At 57.0% G+C, this 18,789-nt stretch overlaps 1 protein-coding gene across 1 annotated transcript; it reads left to right on the top strand.

Annotated features, from left to right (window-relative positions):
• Positions 1-429: 429 nt before the first annotated feature.
• LOC139701387 (complement C3-like) lies at positions 430-18,313 on the top strand. The gene is made up of 29 exons (XM_071599793.1): positions 430-500; positions 620-827; positions 1,234-1,441; positions 1,642-1,712; positions 1,832-1,920; positions 2,677-2,791; positions 3,189-3,377; positions 3,459-3,578; positions 3,868-4,005; positions 4,363-4,524; positions 4,776-4,905; positions 6,962-7,039; positions 7,862-8,104; positions 8,210-8,260; positions 8,988-9,127; positions 9,578-9,714; positions 9,818-9,875; positions 10,565-10,622; positions 10,785-10,859; positions 10,951-11,116; positions 11,575-11,715; positions 11,912-12,104; positions 13,216-13,311; positions 13,467-13,605; positions 14,368-14,540; positions 14,679-14,900; positions 15,967-16,057; positions 17,360-17,405; positions 18,268-18,313. Exons 1-29 carry the CDS (start codon positions 430-432, stop codon positions 18,311-18,313), a joined length of 3,654 nt encoding a protein of 1,217 aa, XP_071455894.1.
• Positions 18,314-18,789: the final 476 nt, after the last annotated feature.

Here is an 18,789-nt window from a genome sequence, read left to right as displayed (position 1 = left end):
GGTCACCAATTGCACAAGCACAGAAGTCATCCGGGATCAGGGAGGAGTTCCCAGCAGAGCCCTGAGTTCAGTGCCGGGGGGGTGGGGGTGGGGGGGGTGGGGGGGGTGGTGTCTGCATGACTCCTTGCTGGGGGAGGGGAGGCCCCCAGGATGAGGCCCGTGGCTCATGGCAGCAGCAGCCTCCTGCCACTCTGACCCCAAGGCAGGAGCTGGGACAGTCTCAGGACAATTATCCCTGGCCTAACCTGGAGGCCTGGCCAAGAGGTGAGGAGCAGCCCCACCCCGCCTGCTGGGCTCAGGGAACCCCCTCCTCCAAACCCGTTTAGATATTAACTCGGCCCAAACAGGCCAAGGCCAACAGACCAGGGCCAAGGCAGACCAGAGGACAGACCTCTGCAGCCCGCGGTCCCCCACACCCTCTGGCCTGCCATGGCTGTGCCCTGGTCCCTGGGCTTCCTCCTGATCCTCACCATGAGCCCCCCCACCCACATCGAGCCATTGTGAGTCCAGGAACTCGGGGGACCCATATGGCCTCCTGCACTCTTGACGTCCGTGCCACCCCTGCCTGTGATCCTGTCTGCCTCAGTCCCTCCGAGACCCTGTGTTTGTCACCTGGCAGGTACATCCTTGTGATGCCCCGTGTGCTACGGGTGGGGACCCCTGAGAACATCCACGTCCAGGCCCACTCGGCCTCCTTGGAGCCCCTCAAGAGGTCCCTGGAAGTGAACGTCGCCATGTGGGACTTCCCCTTGAGGCAGATGCTGGTGGCCAAGAGTCAGCTCATTCTGTCACTGGCAAATGACTTCATGGTCCAGACACCTGTGACGGTGGGTAACAGCCAGTTTGGGTGGCCCAAAAGGAGCTCTGGGTCAGCAGTATGGGTAGAGAGAAGCAGGCCTCAGGGGGACGACCCACAGGGACACTGACGAGCCATGGCAGGGTTTGGATAGACTTATTGATTCTTTCATACCCTGTCCATTTAGAAATGTAGGCTCCCCTAAGCCTGAGCTCCAGGAAGGACCCCTATGCCCACCTGGTACTTCCGTATAAGTCGTAAACGGCCCCCTCTGCTGGCAGTTTGGGAATGTGGACTGGATTTCATTCCTGTCTTGACTGGGTGCCCTTGTGCAGTGGGCAACCTGCACAGCTATGCTTGGTGACCTTTCCCAAAAGAGCAAGAGGGCTCCCACTCAATTGCCTCACCCAAGTTTGGGCCCAAAGTTTTGCCCTCAGGAGAACCAGAGGAATGTGAGCATCTCTCTCCAGATTCCTGAGAGACTGGTATACCCCCCCAAACTGGGACAGCAATATGTCGTCATCCGGGCAAATTGGGCAGCCACCTCAGACCCCTCGTTCATGGAGAAGATGGTGTTGGTGGCTCTGCATGCTGACTACATCTTCATCCAGACAGACAAGCCTGTCTACACCCCTGGGCAAATGGGTAGGCCCCTGGGCACATGGCCTGGGGCAGGTGCTAACTCTTAGCCCCAAAGTCCCTCAGTGTCTGCTGTGTTCCCATCCCTAAAATCTCCTCTACCCCCCAAGGCCTCATCTCGATCCACAGTCCTAAGGACAACCCTGCAGCAAGCCTCTCTCTCCTGTCCTCTGTCTAACGCTCAGAATCCTCCTGTCCCCTCCTAGTTCAGTACCGAGTGTTTGCTATGAACCACAAGATGGATCCTGTGAACAGAACCTTCACACTGGGCATCAAGGTGGACGGGAGGGGGTGGATCTCAGACACTGGGGTCCTGTTGTGTGCAAAGGCCCTGGGGCACAAACCACCAGGGCTCTCCCATGGGACGGTGACCAGCCCCACCCCTTGCCCCTGCAGAACCCGGAGGGAGTCGCCATCACCAGTCGGGATCTGGTGGCCAAGAAAGGGCTCTGCACAAACACCTTCCAGCTGCCCAAGTTTGTCAGGTGCCCTGCGGGGAGCCCGGGCTGGTGTGGGAGGCGGTCCTCAAACTCCCTCCCTCCTGACTTGCCATGTCTCAGTTTGGGGACGTGGAAGCCAGCTCCCTAAGTGGAGGCAAACAGAAGTTCCAGGTGCCTTTGAAGTGAAGGAGACGGTGAGGGGACAAGGGGACGTGGGCAGGCAGGGCAAGGTGGGACCAGGCTGGGGATCCGAGGAGGCTCAGGGGACACAGGGACTAAGGCACGTCCCCCGAGTGCCAGCAAGTGAGCTGGCCGCTGGTGGGTGGGACCACGTTCCAGCCCTTGAAGTCCCCAGCCATGGAGGAGGGAGACAGCCAGGAGGGGCCCGGGCCTGGGTGCAGTGCTGAGGGCGCCCGCTGTCCTGTCCACTCAGTGCTCCCACCCTTCGAGGTCCAGCTCACGCCGAACAGGACATTCTTCTACCTCAACGACGAGGCTCCCTCCAGAAGGACAGATGACAGCCGCGTTCGGAGGCCCAGGAGGAGAGCTCATCGGGCCTCCATCTTTGTCAGCGTCACCGTGTTCTCTTCAGGTGCCACCCTCACCCAGGGCCCTGTGTCTTTCCCAGCCCAGACACCCGGCCCTCGTGGCCTCAGGACGCGCCCTAAGCGAAGGGCAGGAGGAATGGAGGCTGTGTGATCCCTTTCTCCACCTCCACCCAGAGGGGCGGCCTCGCCAGCGGCCCTACGTGGTGGGAGACGGAGCCGCTTTGGCAGACTCCGGGGTCCCCTGTCTCCACAGGGGGCGAGATGGTCCAGGCACAGACCTCAGGGGTGAAGATCGTCCAGACCCCTACGACATCAAGTTCACCAGGACGCCACAGCACTTCAAGCCAGGGATGCCCTTCCACTTTAGGGTCAGGGTCTGGGCTCCCCCTGCCCAGGGTCTAGGCCTCCCTTCCCCAAAACAGACTCCCCCAGAGATAAAACCCCTCTGTGCCCTCGACGGTGACCAGCTCATCTAAAATCCGAGTTGATCACATTAATCCCAAGGTCCCTCCGAATCTTAATTCAAATCTTTGAGGTGGGCATTAGGAAAGCCAGACCCACTCGGATGTCCCCTACCCCCTCCACCCCCAGCCCTCCCACGCCCAACCAGCACACAGCATCAGGAGGCCACAGACAGTGGCCCATCACCACACCCTAGGGCCACCGTTCACAAAGACCCCCATAAGAGTGAATGGTGGCCCAGGTTGCTCGGGGCCCCCCTCCAAGCAGTCCCCTCCCATGGGACTCTCAGTTTGGACCCCTCAGTCCAGGCCACCCCCAGGCCTACCCTTCACTCATGCCAAACTCCACCCCAGGTCCTGGTCTCAAATCCTGATGGGTCTCCGGCCTCTGGAGTCCTCATTAGCTGCCAAAATCACAGTGTACTCCTTGGATGACGGGGTGGCCACTCTGCCCATCAACACAGAAGCTAAGGCGGAGCAGCTGCACATCTTGGTATCCACCAGGAGGGGAAGAAGGGCGGGGCGGGGCCAGGGAGTGGGAAGGGCCGGCTCACCCATCGCTTTGCTGTCCCAGATGGAAACTGGCGACTCCCTCTGGCCAAAGGCCTCTGCCAAGATGACAGTGTGGCCGTACTTGACTCAGGAGGGGTCGGGAAACTTTCTGCACATTGAAGTCAAGACAGCGGGCACCGAGGTTGGTAGTAGCCTCCATCTGAGCCTCTACAGGAAACACCAAGGACAGGCTCTCTCACTTCAGCATTCTGGTGAAGGACTGGGCCAGGGTCCGGAGATGAAGAGTGCTTTTCCTGGGACAGCCCTGGTTTGCTGGGCTGGAGAGACTAGGCACAAAGGCGTAAGGGAGGGGACAATCTGGGGTCGGGGCGGAGGGCTCAGACCCAAGAGGCCGAAGCAAAGGGACTGGAGTGGGAGCCTCAGGAAAGGATTGTCCCTCACTATCATGCTTGGTGTCCCTTGTCCCCAAGATCCTGAGTCAGGGTCGGATCGTGAGTGCCAAACGTCAGTTAAGGAGCCCAGGGAGCGACTACACGGCAACCATCGTTAATGTGACTCCAGAGATGCTGCCCTCCTTCCGCATCGTGGCCTTTCACTTACTGCCCGGGGTGTGCACCGGGACCCCGAGCTCGTGGCCGATTCCATATGGATTGATGTGATTGACAGATGCGTGGGGATGGTGAGCCAGACTCCTTATAGTCGCACATCACCATCCCAAAGTTCCAGAAGGGGTCTCTATGAGTTCAGGGTTCCCAGCCTGGGGGCAGGCTGGAAGGAGGGGAGTGTGTGTGTGTGTGTGTGTGTGTGTGCGTGTGTGTGTGTGTCCTTAAGACCTCCACACAGAGGACAGCAGCAGATAAGCGCATGGGTTGGGGTTGGCCTGCGGGGCGCCCGGGTGCTCCTCGGGACCAGTCAGGAGCCCACACCTGAAGGGGGCGCTCGAAACATCTCTTTTTCTTTTTCAGCTGAAGGTTGGATTGAAGAATAATGAATTCATCCAGACTTTGGAGCCCAGTAGCCAAGTGCACCTAAAGGTGACAGGTGATGCAGAGGCCACAGTAGGGCTGGAGGCCGTGGACAAGGCAGTCTATGTTTTGAACAGCAAACACAGGCTCACCCAGAGGAAGGTGAGATCACGTGGGCTTTGGGCCGTGGCGTTGCCTGCAGATTCCAGCAGGAGCTCCGGCCTCTTGGGCTTATGAGTGGGCAGCTGTCGAGGTGGGGGGCCGGGGGGCGGTTCTGAGGAGGGCGATCGGGTAAGAGGGTAATAAACGGGAGAAGGTGTGGAAATTATTTGAACCTGCAGTTCAGGGCACCATTGCTCCTTCCCTGAAGGCATCAGGCAGGTCCCCGATCCAGGCTCCTCTCCGACCCCCAGATCTGGGACACAGTGGAGGAGCATGACCCCGGCTGCACAGTGGGCAGTGGAAGGGACAGGTTTGCCGTGTTCAAGGGCGCTGGGCTAGACCTGAAGGTCAGCACAGGGATGTACACCCCGGCAAGCTCAGGTACTGGCATGGCGTGGGCAAGGGGAGGTCTGGGGGGGGCAGGGCTGCCAACTGTCATTTGGTGCCAGATGGACATGAATCACAGTCCACTGCAGTGCTGGGGGGCAAACCCAGGAGGGCCTCGTGCAGGAGAGACAAGTGCACCCCCACCCTTGCCTACCACCAGCCAGACCCAGCCATTTACCGTGGGCCGGTCGTATGTTCTCTCTGAGTCTCAATTTCTTGGTCCATGAGGTAGGGACACAGGTAGAACAGCCCGAGTCCAGAAATCCAAACTCTGAAATGACCTGAAATCTGAAAATTCTTGAACACCAACATAATGCTCAAAAATGGTCAGGTTTTGGAGCATTTTGAGTTTAGGTTTTCAGATTAGGGCTGTTCAACAGGTAACATATATGGAAATAGTCCAAAATCTTGAGTAATTCTGAAATCTGAAACATTTCTGATCCAAAGCATTTCAGATAAAGGATACTCAAGGAAACTTACAGAAGTCAGTCACTGTGTGTTATTAAGATGTAGGTTTGAGTGGGCATAGTGGCACACACCTGTGATCCCAGCTACTAGGGAGGCTGAGGCAAGAGGATCATGAGTTTGAGGCCAGCCTGGGCAACTTTACAAGTCTTTGTCTCAAAAAAAAGAAAAAAAAAGTGGGGCTGGGGATGTGGCTCAAGCAGTAGCGCGCTCGCCTGGCATGTGTGCGGCCCGGGTTCGATCCTCAGCACCACATACCAACAAAGATGATGTGTCTGTCGATAACTAAATAAATAAATAAATAAATATTAAAAAAATAAAAGATGTTGTGTCCACCGAAAACTAAAAAATAAATATTTAGTAAAAAAAAAAAAAAGTTATAGATTTGGCCACATGTATGAGACATAAATAGACATTAGCTTGAACAAGGCACAAGTGTATTTCTCACTTGGTGAACAATTTAGAGGTCATCCTGGACCCCAGCGTCTTCTGGCTTCCTGCTCTGCCCTAGTCCAAGATGGCACCTTCCCATTCATTATTTCATGTCTGACAGCAGGATGAAAGGAACAGGGGCAGAGAGGACACTTCTTTCAGATCTTGTTGGCCAGAACTCAATCAAAAGACCCCCACCTAATTGTCAGGGGAACTGAGAAATGTAGACTGTATTCTGAGAGATATATAAAAAATGGAGGCTTCGTTGCCACAGATGAGTGGGGAGGAATGGATATATGTGACAACTAGGAGTGTCTTCTCTAGTTCTAAACAGATGGATTAATAGCAGTTTATTATATGCCGGACTCTGTGTTGAGTACCTTTTTCTATGTGGTGCTGGGGATTGAACCCAAGACCTGGTGCGTGCTAGTCAAGCGCTCAACCACTGGGCTAGACCCCCAGCTCATTGAGTATTTTTGTGTGTGTGGTGGTGGGGATTGAACCCAGAGCCTCCTGCATGTGAGGCAAGCGCTCTACCAACTCTATAGCCCCAGCCCCCACTGAGTATTTTTATAGGTATGCTCTCGTTGTCAGAACTATGATCATGGCCATTTTACACTGCTGGAGAAATTAATTCCCAGAGAGGTTGAGAGACCTGCTGAAGATACCCAGCTCTTAGGAGGAATGTAGGAGGGATGAATGTGATGTCCATAAGGCCCTGGGCATAAAGAAGGCACCCGGTAAATACCATCAAGAACACTGATCATTCATAAGACCAAAGGGTATAAAAAGGAAATGAGTGGGGTGAGAACCAGAAGGTCCTGTGATCCATTCAGAATACACTCTTCAGCCTTAATCGGGTCCTATAATCCAATTTTAGCCATTTTAATACAGTCCTTCCCTTGACCCGCCCCAATTTAAAAATTAGCCAATCGCGTAGATCGTGGCCCGGAGATCCTCCTATCAGAGCCGGGGGCGGAGCCACGTCGGGGATAAAAGCAGGCGCCCGGGGCTGGATTGCCGGACCTGGGTCTGCAGTGCGCCCCTCTGCAGAGGGGAAGTTTGCCTCGCCGAATTAAAAAAAAAAAAAAAAAAAAAGACGTTGAATCGAGGTCTTGACCGTTATCCTCTCATTTGACCCTCTGAACCCCAGACTGGCACTGTCCCCAGAGTCCCACTCCCAGCCGCCGCCGTCGTTCCCTGAAGAGACGGGAGACCAAGAGGAATGCAGGTGGGCGTGAAGGCGGGAGGCGGCCCTCTTTGACTCTCCAGCCTACGCTTGCCCACCAGGCTGGGAATAGAAACCTGCCGCGCTTAGCTGTTCCACGCAGGGAGGGACTTGGCTAGGTATGTGATGCGTACAGACTCGTAGAAGGGATGGAGCGGTGGAGTTGGAAGGGGGCTTGCTGGTCTCAGGATCACCCTACTGCAGTCCTGGTACTTGGTGAAGGCTCGGGACACTGCGGACGGTGGGTAGAAGATGAAACACGGAATCGTGACCATTGCAAACACACAACTGGCAGGACCCCCCCCCCCCACAGCCCCCCATTAGCCACCACTGCTGCAGAAAAGAAAAAAAAAATGGTTTGTGTTTCTCTCCTACATTCCAAATCTTACACAATGGCAACCGTGACTGGATCTGATCCCGCCGAGGATCCTAGCAGCAAGGGAGGCTGGGAAATGTAGTTTAGGAGATGTCTAGCCTCTGATATGGGAGTACCACGGCCAATATCTAGAAAAGCTGCCGTCCCCGAGGCCAGGGCATGGACCCCAAGATCTGAGCCTGGAGAAGCTTGGATTCTAGTCCCAGCTCTGTAACTTGGGAGCTGTGTGACCTTGAGCTAGTGAATTCACCTCTCTGAAGCTCAGCTTTCTCATTGGAACTCACCGCAAGGGCTCAGTATGAGGCTTCAGGGAGAAGAGGAGGGTGAGACATGGGGCTCAGCAGATGCCAGAGTCCTGCCTAAGAGGCAAGAGGTGCAGGGCAGCAAGGCCCGCGGGTCCCAGCTTCCTCAGAGCCGGCCCCACCCTCCTCTCCTCGACTTGCCCACAGTGGACAACTTCACCACAGAGCTGGAGAGGCGCTGCTGCCAGGCCGGACTCCGGGAGAGCCCAGTGGGGCTGTCCTGCGAGAAGAGGGCCAGGCACGTCCGCCACGGACCAGCCTGCGTGGCGGCATTCCGGCAGTGCTGTCAACTGTCAGACCCTGACTCGGGAGGCCCTGGAGGAGCAGCTGCTTCTAGGGACAAGGGAGGGGGTCACATCAGGATGCACAGGGTGGGGGCTTCACCCAAGGGTATGGGGTGCCGTGGGGCAGGGTGGTGGGTGCCATGGAGGATCTGGCGGGCCTCGGGCCAGACATGAAGGAGGTGCCCCTCCACATCCACCCCCTGCCCTGCAGCCGATGAAGACGATGACCTGGATGACCTCTTTGAGGACAACACACCTGTCCGTACCTTGTTCCCCGAGAGTTGGCTCTAGAAGATGTTTACTTTACCAAAAAGTGAATCAGGGTAGGATCCCCCTGCCTCCTCTGGTCCCCAACCCCTCCCACCTCAGTGGATACCGATCATGAATGGTGACCCCAGAAGTGGCATTGAGCCTCAGGGTAAACCCAAGATAGAGCCACCTGGATGGGTCAAAGATCCCAGAGGGGCACCGTGGTGCTCGCCTGTCATCCCAGTGGCTCGGGAGGCCGAGGCAGGAGGATTGGGAGTTCAAAGCTAGGCTCAGCATCTTAGCGAGGCCCTAACAACTTAGTGAGACCCTGTCTCTAAATAAAAAAAGGGACTGGGGTGGCTCAGTGGTTAAGCACCCCTGGGTTCAATCCCCTGTACCCCCCCAAAATATCCCAGTGGGTCCCCAAAATAATGACCCACTAATGGGTGATCCAGTGACACCTAATAGTGTCCTAGCCCTGGACAGTGGCCCCCCAGCCCAGAGGCTCTGTCCCGGCAGCACGAGCTGAGTGACAGGTCCCCACTGCAGCATCTCCCATTACTCCATCAATGAGAATATGCGGGACTCCATCACCACCTGGCAGTTTGTGGCAGTCAGCTTCCAAGAAGGAAAAGGCGACTAGCAAGCCCAGAGCTGAGGGAGTGGGGACAGTGGCCCTACGCCAGCCCTGGGGCGCTGGCCTCTGCTTAAGCCTGACTCTCTGGCTCTTGTGGCCCTAGGTCTCTGCATCTCGGAGCCCTTCGAAGAGGTAGTTACAAAAACATTCTTTGTGGACCTAAAGTTGCCCTTGTCTGTGATCAAGAAGGAGCAGGTGCAGATTCAAGCCATGCTGTACAATTTCAGAGATCGCCCTGTCAAGGTGACCCCTGAGCTCCCCGTCAGTACGCCTTCTAAACAGGGTGGGGGGCTGGGGATACAGCTCGGATGGTAGAGAGCTGGCCTGGCATGCACAAGGCATAGGTTCAATCCCCAGCACCACCACCAGAAAAAAAAAAAAAAGCAGAGGGAATCCATTATTCCATTAGGTCAGTGAAGGAGGGGCCCTTTTAGAAATAGTCTAAGATATTTTCTCATTTAAACCTCACAATAGCTCCACTCAGTGGGTAAAATGGTTGGTCTTGGCTTAGAGACAGAAACACAGAGAGGTTAAAAGACTTGCCTGGGTCACACAGCATGTAAGTGGCAGAGGGGGACCCAGGCAGTATGCTGTTCGTCATGGACTCAGGCATCTCAGGGCCGGGGCAGGGAGGAACCACAAGCCTCCCTGGCCACCTGGACCATGTCCCCGTACCTGCCCATCTTGCTGCAGGTCCGAGTGGAGTTCCCCTACAAGGAACCGCTGTGTAGCTTGTCCAAGTCAGGAGACCCACACCACCAGGTGGTGGTGGTGCCCCCCACTGCCTCCAAGATGGTGCCTTTGTACTTCTCCCTCTTGAGAGTGGCCAGGTAGATGTGGAGGTCAAGGCCAGGGCATGGATTTCCAGGACCACGTCAAGAAGACACTCTTGGTCCTGGTAATGGGCGTGCCAATGCCTTATTGTCAACACAGACAAGTGGGGACCCCGGGCTATGTGACCAAGGGAGGGCCAGGTGGGGCCCAGATGGGAGTGAGGTGGAAGAGAATGGGCCAAAGGTCAGTCAGTGGGCTCGAGGGGTCACAAAGCCGGGACAGGGCCTGGATTCAAATATCCTCTCTCCTGTGTGACCTTGCTTAACTTTTCTGAGCCTCCATTTTCTCATTTACAAGATTAAGATGATCATCATATCCACTGAGCAATCAGAGGGCTATAAAAACGACCCATGACCAATGTGTGGCCCATGGAGCTAAATTAAATTGCAAATAAGTTTTTAAAAATTTAAAGTTTTAAAAGAATAAACAAATGATCCGCATTTAAGATATAAACACTTTAATGATATAAACTCAAAGAGCCCTCAGAACAAACTTTAGAGGCGAGGACTATTTTGTGTGTGGGATGGGGGGGATTGAACCCAGGGTTTAGTGCGTGCAAGGCAAGCACTCTACCAACTGAGCTATATCCCCAGCCTGAGGACTATTATTATCTCCTTTACAGAAGAGAAAACTAAAGCACAGAAAGGTTAAGTAATTTGCTCATAGACACACAGCTAAGAAGTGGTTGAGCTTGGATTTGATGTTGGATTCGGATCTTGGATTCAGATGTTGAGTTCCAGAGTCCGTTCTCTTATTAGCTAAGCAGTGCTCCTCTCACTGTCATTGTGATTGTCATTATTACTGCTGTTGTGACAGTCATTTTTAACTGCCTTCCCCATCCTGCAGGCGGGAGGTCAGATAGAACGAATGTTCCACATCCTTTTTGACCCCCAAGGTTTGCGGGGTGGGCAACAGGGCGTGTGGGGTCCTGAGGCCACACTAGGAGGAGAAGGGACTGAAAGGAGGGGGTCTGGTCAGGTGGGTAATCTGAGCCCCTGCCCAGCTCTGCATGCCTTGATGCCCCCAGTCCTGGAGCCCACGTGACACGAAGGTTGTGCCCCTGCAGGTCAGACCCAGACAGAGCTCTTGCCAAGACGGGACGTGCCCGACACGCAGGTGGAAGTGTTTGTCAGTGTCCAAGGTGGGGGGTGCAGGGAAGGGGCCTGGGCTGGGGTGACAGGGGCCGCGGTGGCTTAGGCTACCCCTGAGGGGACCCCGCTCACCCCCTCCAGGTGACATCCTTGCCGAGACCATCCTGGGCAGCCTGACTCCCATGGAAGTACAGCAGCTGCTGAGGGTTCCCAGCGGCTGTCCTGAACAGACACTGAGCAAACTGGCGCCCGTGGTCCTCCTGATGGGCTACCTGGACACCACAGGACAGTGTTGCTCCGGGACCAGGTGATGAAGAACATCGTCACAGGTGAGAGAAGGCCCCTTGGGGGCCTTGGGAGGCTCTAGGGCTCTCTGGCAGGGTGGCTGGAGTACCTAGGATTAGGGGACACCCCTGGGACCCTCCGACAAGAACACCCAAGGCCTGGCTCCTGTCTCAGGTTACAACCAGACACCGGTTTCTCCAGGTGGCCCCAGGTCCCCAGCAGTGACCCGTAAGTTATCTCTCACCTGCCCCCAGACTACATCCAACAACCCCCAAGGAAACCCCTGGGCGGGCTCGGGTTTCACCCGATGGCAGCACCCCCCAGACCCCCAGGCACAGCTTCCGAGTCCCCAAGGCAGGTCCCTCCCCCTGGGAGACTTTCACACAGATAAGACTGCACCCGAGGCCCTGTGGTCACAGCCCCCTGTACCCTGGGCCCTGAAGTCCTCTCCTGCACACGCCTGATGGGTCTCCTCCGCAGGACACATCTAAATGCCCGGTGGCCCACACGCCACCTCCCCACAGCCCTGCGCCGTGTCCCCCCAGGTTTCACCCAGATGCTCAGCCACCAGAGTAGAGACGGCACCTTCCATGTCATCAAGAGGAGGCCTGGAAGCACCTGGTAAGATGACCCTGCCGCGCCTGCCACCACCCGCTCCAAAGTCCAGGGCTCGATGGCCCCAAGAGCGTCGATGACCCAAGAGCATCGATGGCCCCACGTGCTTGGCTCCCTGGCCAGTGGCACCCCACACTGGCAGACCTGAGGGGACAGGGGATGGGAGTCCACCTGGAGCAGGCCTTGGGGTGGCCTCCCCCAGGTGTAGCCGGGCCGTCCCAGAGCCCCCTGCGCTGCCCAGCTGTCCCCCCCCCCAGGCTCTTCAGCCTGGCCCACCAGTCAAGGTGCTCAGCCTGTCGTCTCTCTGTGACATCGTCCGCTGGATCATCACCCAGGGGCAGGCGGAGGATGGTCACTTCCTGGAGAAGGGCCCTGTCGTCATGGCGCCCATGCAGGTGCCCGCTGCCCCCTCACCTGGGCAAATGTTGCCCTGATATTGTCCACCTGAATGACAGGAGAGCTGCAGTCAGGACGGAGGCCCACAGCTCCTGGCCCTGCTGGCCTGTGCCCCGTCACAGTGTGGGCAGCCTGGACACTCCTGGGACCCATCTCTCCCTCACCCACCCCACAAACGTGACCATTCCTGGCCTTCCTCCCCCAGGACCTGACTCCTCCCTGTCACCCAGGGAACACACCCATCCCCCCAGCCTTCCTCCCTACCAGCCTCCAGAAGTGGCTTTTGAACACAGTGTGGTGGGGCGCTCTCCTCCTCCAACACCTTCTATGGCTCACAGCTGCCCTCCTCTTCATCCCCTCTAAAGCCTCTCTTCCCATGATCCCTGCTCACCATTCACTCTTTGTTTTGGGGGGGGCAGTTACTGGGGATTGAACTCAGGGGCACTCGACCACTGAGCCACATCCCCAGCCCTATTTTGTATTTTATTAAGAGACAGGGTCTCACTGAGTTGCTTAGGGCTTTGAACTTGCCATCCTCCTGCCTCAGCCTCCTGAGCCGCTGGGATGTCAGGGATACGCCCCTGCACCCGGCCACTTGGCCATCTCTATAAACACCAGCTGTTGGATTTAGGGTCCCCATTAATCCGGTGTGAGCTCTCCGAGACTGCCTGCATCCACAAAGACCCTATTTTCAAATAAGATCACGTTCTGAGGCTCCAGATGAACATGAAACTTAGGGGACACTGTTCTGCTCAGGGGCCAGGGTGGCAGCTGTGGCTGCAGAGGGGTTGAATGCTGTGGGGCATTTCCTAGCAATGGGAAGGCTTCACCCCTCTGGCCCTCAGTGTCCTCCTCAGAAAAAATGGGGCTACCACGAGGATACTCTGATGTAACTCTGAGAGCCTCGCCTCCTGGGCTGTTGACGTCCCTCAGGGGGACAGACCCCGCCGGGGCGACCCTGAGAAGGCTCCTCCTCCCTTGCCCCACCTCACCTCCAACAGCATCCAGGCCAGAGCTGGGCACCCAGGAGACCCCCAGAGTCTGGAAGGAAGGCTGGGGAGGGTGTCCCCAAGACGCTGAGGGAGTTGCGCTGTCCCTCTGCCTCCACAGGGAGGCTACAAAGGCTCCGAAGCAGATGTATCCCTCACGGCTCTTGTCCTGGTCGCCCTGAGGGAGGGGAAGGAGTTGTGCAGCCCGAGGGTGCCGGTAGGAAGCGGTGGGGGGGGGCAGGTCTCCCCATCCCCGTCCCTGTCCCGCACACGAGGGGCTCCCGTCCTCCAGCCCCTCTGGACTCCTCTCTCCTGACTCCCAGACCTCTCTCCACTGACCTCCTTTCTCACCTCCTCCCTCCAAACCTCTAGAACTTGGACGGCAGCATCAGGAAAGCCTGTGGATTTCTGGAGACAAAACTGCCTCATGTCCTCACAACCTTCGCCATGGCCATAGCCTCCTATGCACTGGCACTCGCCAAGAGCCGCCTGGACAGCTTTGCCAGCCGTGGTGGGCGCGGGGCACCTCATAGCCCACTGTGTGTTGCCCACAGTCACTGGGGTGGGGAGGGAGCATGAGGGCGAGTACAGCCATGTACGATGCATCATTTGGTATTTGCTGAGCACCTATTTTGCACCCATACTGGGACTCATATCCTAAGAGACCCAGGTGAACAAGATTGACATGGTCCCTGCCCTCCAGGGTCCCCCTGTCCCTGGGGGAGGCGAGCAAAAGACAAACACATCAATATATCATTACCCATTGAGACAAGTAGGGAGATGGGAACGTCTCCGAGGTGGGCGAGAGAGATGGCGGAGGGGAACAGACTGGAGGCTGGGGTGATTGACAGGAGCCACACCTGTGTGGAAGGCCAGGCGCCTCTGAAGCACCTGTGTGGCCAAAGGTGGGATGACGATCATAACATGTAGGTTATGGAGAGGGTGGCCTCCCTCGCCCTGTGCTGCCCCTAGGGTCCATTTCCCCACCTGCATTCCCCCAGTCGAGGAGAGTGGAGTTAGGAAACGCACCCACAGGGGCTGGGGAGCCACAGAGGAGCTACTCTGAACCTCGGCTTCCCCGCATCTACATAGTCAGAGTCCAGTTCCTAGGGTGACTCTGAAATGCCCACATGTCCTAACCAACGGTTGCCCATAAAGTAGGTGTTCAATAAAACAGCAGATTAGAAGAAGGGGGTCCAAGATGACACAAGGTGTGGGCAGGTCGAGGTGGGTGGGCCCAGGGTGGGTGACCAGGAGGGTGTCCTCCTTCTAGACAGAACCCACTGGCCGGTGGGCAGCCTGCCCCAGAACTCCCTGTCCCCGGTGGAGGCCACGGCCTATGCGCTGATGCAGAAGCTGGAGCTGGGCCTGCACAATGACACGGACGCCATCAACAAGTGGCTGCTGGAGAAACGAGAGCTGGGAGGCGGCTTCGGGTCCACTCAGGTGACGGGCCTCGGGAGGCGCCAGGGCGCTAACCGGTGCTGCCCGACCCCGGAAGGAGCTGTCCGTGGTGCTGGCGCCCCGGGCCGGCGCTCGGCGCTGTCTGTGGTGCTGATCTGAGGTCCCCACCCCGCCTCGCAGACCACGGTGGTGACCCTGGAAGCCCTGACCCGCTTCAGCTTAGCTGTCCCCTTCGAGGGCATCCAGGATCTCCAGGTCCAGATCAGCACCCCCAGCAGGTCCCTGAACAAGCGGCGGCTCATTGACCAGAACCGCGCTCGCCCTGCGCTCCAGCACCTGCAGGTCCCGGGCGCGGAGGACCTGGAGATGAAAGCCAGCGGCCGCGGCAGAGGCACCATCTCTGTAGGTCTGGGACCCACACCTCGGCCACTCTGGCTGCCAAACAGGCGGAATGCACTTCGCATAATTCTGGAGGGGGGAGCCCGAGTCTGGGCACTGGAGATCTGGTGTCTGGCATGAGCCCTCCTCTGGTTGGTAATGGCAGCCCTTTGTGGGGCCCCTCTAACCCCTCCCGCTCCGCCCTCCTGACACGTCACCCACCCCCCACAGGCCCGTGTCCCCACACCGTGCTGTTGAGGATCAGGTGTCAAGAAGTGAACTGGGGGAGACACAAACATTCACGCCACAGGACCCCCCCTGGGGTCCCTAACTGGACAGAGCCCAAGTCCCCTCGTTGGTGGGGACAGGGACAGGTCCAATGCTCCAAGGCAAGGCCCAAACCAGCAAGGATCCAGGCACCATCAGGGCACCAATATTTGCCAGGAACCAGCTGAGGACAACTCAAAGGCCCAGGGAAGGAGGTGAAGGTGGAGCTCCATTCAGCAGGTGGGGTGCCGCTCCTGGTGGCCTCAGTTGTCCCAAATTAAGGGCCACAGAAGTCAGAGGCTAGGGGCCCCTCTGTTCCTGCCATCCTGAGCCCCTCCTTCCTCCCCCCAGGAAAGCGTTTCCCTCTAGGTGGCCTCTCCAGGCCCAGAGGTGAACTCCACCCTCCCAAAATGGGAGCCAGTGATCCCAAGCTCTGGGCCCAGGAGGACGGGCCGGTTTCCCAGTTAGTAGGTGCCAGGAACAGAGTCACTGTTGAATTTCTGCCGTGGACAAACCACACCCTTCTTAAGCCTCAGTCAAACTTAAATTGACATGAGTTAAAATCAAACAAGATCAAAGCTTCGGTCCCTCCATGCTAATCCCCAGGTGGCTAGCCACTGCCATCTTTGGACAGGGACACAGAGACCATTTCTATCACCATAGAAAGTTCTATCACACAGTGTTCTGGCCGCTGAGCCTAGGAACCAAGGGGCAGGCCCTGAAGGGAGTTCCCTAGTGGCCAGAGGCCTAGAAACTCAGATGCTGGGACAAGGGGGAGAGGGAGCGTGGGTAGGCTCTGGAACCCCCTTTTCTGCCCCGGCAGATCCTGACCATGTACCACCGGTCCCCAGAATCCTGGGAGGACAGTTGCAACATGTACCATCTCAATGTGACACTCCAGAGTGCCCCAGAAGGTGAGCCTGGCCCCAGGGATTCCTGAGTCACTGGAATGACAGATGTGAGCCACCGCGCCTGGTCCCTTCTTCCTTATTATTTTAACTGTCATTCGTCAGGCATGTATGTGGCTCAGTTCAGCCACTGGACAAACCTTGGTGAGCACTGACTGCTGCTAGACCATTTCTGGCCCTGGGAACAGAGGCGTGAACAAGAAAAACATCCCTTCTTTTGGAAGCCACATTCTAGTAGGGAGCAGGGAGGGAAATAATCGCACACACACGTGCGTGCACACACACACACATATTTTATACCGTTTTCTACTTTATGACATAAGTAAATGTATAAGAAAATAAATATATGGCATAATAGTAAGTGATGAAAAATGTCATACAAAATAAAGTAGGAAAAGATGACGTAGATTGTGGGGAGAAGAGGGAGGCTCTCGCAGGAGGCAGTATTTGAACTGAGACATGAAGAAATTGAGGGAGCGAGCCATGAAGGCCCTGAGGAAATGCCAGTGCAAAGGCCCTGAGGCAGGGATGGGCACACCTGTCTGAGAAGCAGCGAGATAGTGAGGCCCAGAGCAAACAAGGGCAGAGCTGCGGTGAAAGGGTGGGTGGGTAATAGGAGAGGTGCCTGGGGACTTGTGGGCCACGGTGAAGACTTCGGCTTTTGCTCTGAGTGAAGTGAGAGCCGTAGACAGTTCTGAGCAGAGGGGAGACATGACCTAGCGCAGGGTTCCAGAGCCTCACTCTCGGTGCTGCGTAGGAAGAGTCTCCAAGGGTGAGGGCGGGAGCTACGAGGCCAGGGAGACCACGGGGACCGATGGGGGTCGCAGCTGTGGAAATGATCAGAAAGAGTGGAACTGTACGGTTCCCAGCTGGGGTGCCAAGAGGGGAAGGAGGGCACCCCGCCACTGGGAGCTCCCTGAGAGAGGGAAGGAGGAGCCTCGCCAGGCCTAGGGACTTCAGGGACAATCAGTGGCCAGGCCTTTGGTTTTGGCCCTGTTTCTTCAGCAGCAGCATTGTCACCATCGTCACCATCGTCACCATCATCCTCAAAGCTAAGAGATGCAATGCACTGGCCAGGCCCCATGCTAAGTGCTGTAGTTATATTAACTCATTTATTCCTCAAATAACTTCTCAAGGTGGAATATTGTAATCTGACTGAGGGAACTGAAGCACAGAGAGGTTAAACTACATGCCCAAAGTCACACAGCCACAGCATCAGGATTTGAGTCCAGGACGCTGGCTTCAGAGGTTGTGAGCTTAACCACTGCGCAATCCAGCCTTCCAAACTCTCCTGCCTTCTCTTTGCAGAAAATAAAAAGGGGGAGGAGACCTTCCGGCTCCGAATGGAAACAAGGTCAGAGCACCAGGATTCGGGGCTGGGCAGGAGGAGGGCCCACTCTGTAGAATCCAGATTCCTGTGCCCTGAATGGGGTGGGAACCGCTGAGCCTGCTCTCCACACCTCTCCTCATCCCACCCCACTCCTGCCCTCCCCTTTGCCACCATCCTGTGTGTCCACGTGGCCCAGGATGCCACCTGTAGTGCACCAATGAGCTCCAGATGCCCAGAGCTGACTCCGCCCCATGGCCCTCCCCCCAGGTCTTATTTTCTCCAGACACCCTCCCCTCACCCCAGTCCTGCTGTCACCCAGACTCTCTTGGCCAGGTCTTCCCCAGATACAAACGTGCTGAGCACCTACTGTGTGCCAGCCTCTGTCCTAGGATCTAGGGGGCCAGCTCTGGACAGGGCAGACCCTCCCTGCCTCGGTGGTGCTCACAGCCTATCAGAGGACTCGGATGGTGAGCAAATGATCACTGGGAATCTGTATAAAATGACAACCCTGAGTAAATGTGGCAAAAGAGACGGACGAGGGTTCCCAAACACCAGCTGAGACAGAGAAGATGACGAGAGAAGAGCAGGAGTTCCAGGCTGAGGGACCAGCACGTGCAAAGGCCCTGGGGTCAAGAGAGGGGCTGAGGCTTAGAGCCATCTTATGGAGCTGGAGGGAAGAGGTAGAGCAGGGAAGGGCGCAGAGCCCCAGAGGACATCTGGAGGCAATGACACTTCAGATTTCTGCTTCTAACCTCCCACTGAGGGCAGAGTGGAGCTGGGGAAACTCAGGAGGCTCCTGCACTACTACAGGCAAGACATGCCAGTGGGGAGCATGGGGACAGAGGCAGAGGACAGCTGGAAGAGCCGAGGGCTGTGAAATCCGCAGGTTCCAGGGCAACCGGGTGGCCACCATGACCATCATGGAGATCTGAATGCTCACCAGCTTCTACCCCAACGATGACCTCAAACAGGTGAGGCAGACCCCACCCACCCCACCCTCACTCCCCTCGATGGAAGCTGCGCCTCCCAGTGCTGAGGCTCAGGCCAGGGCCCTCTCCGTGGTCAGATCACTGCTGCACACCGTCCTGGACGCTTTGGCCACATCCTTGCCATCCCTGCGCCTCTGGCTGTCCCACGGGGGTGGGGGGGCAATCAGAGAAGGCCAGGAGCTGGGAGCTGGCACTGCAGCTCCTAGGGCTGGGTCTGGGGGACTCTGCTGACCCCCGCTGCCACCCTCTGACCCAGCTCACCAGCGACGTGGAGATGTATGCGTTCCAGTATGAGACCAAGGCCAGTACCAGTAACAGCTTCGTCGTTCTCTACCTGGAAAAGGTGAGGCCGAAGACAGCGACCCCACAGGGACACTCCTGGCTGGGGTCTGCAGAGAGCCACTCCCTCTGGTCCAGTT

The sequence above is a fragment of the Marmota flaviventris genome, chromosome 1, assembly GCF_047511675.1.
Source record: "Marmota flaviventris isolate mMarFla1 chromosome 1, mMarFla1.hap1, whole genome shotgun sequence".
Classification (NCBI taxonomy): Eukaryota; Metazoa; Chordata; class Mammalia; order Rodentia; family Sciuridae; genus Marmota; species Marmota flaviventris.
This window is presented reverse-complemented; position numbering and strand designations above follow the sequence as displayed.

What these genes read in the sequence shown, in the direction of transcription:
- LOC139701387 (XM_071599793.1), top strand. Translation starts at nt 430, where the DNA reads ATGGCTGTGCCCTGGTCCCTGGGCTTCCTCCTGATCCTCACCATGAGC. An exon ending in CCCACCCACATCGAGCCATT is followed by an intron (nt 501 to 619) that starts GTGAGTCCAGGA and finishes GTCACCTGGCAG; the next exon opens with GTACATCCTTGTGATGCCCC. An exon ending in AGGAGGCCTGGAAGCACCTG is followed by an intron (nt 11,716 to 11,911) that starts GTAAGATGACCC and finishes GGCCTCCCCCAG; the next exon opens with GTGTAGCCGGGCCGTCCCAG.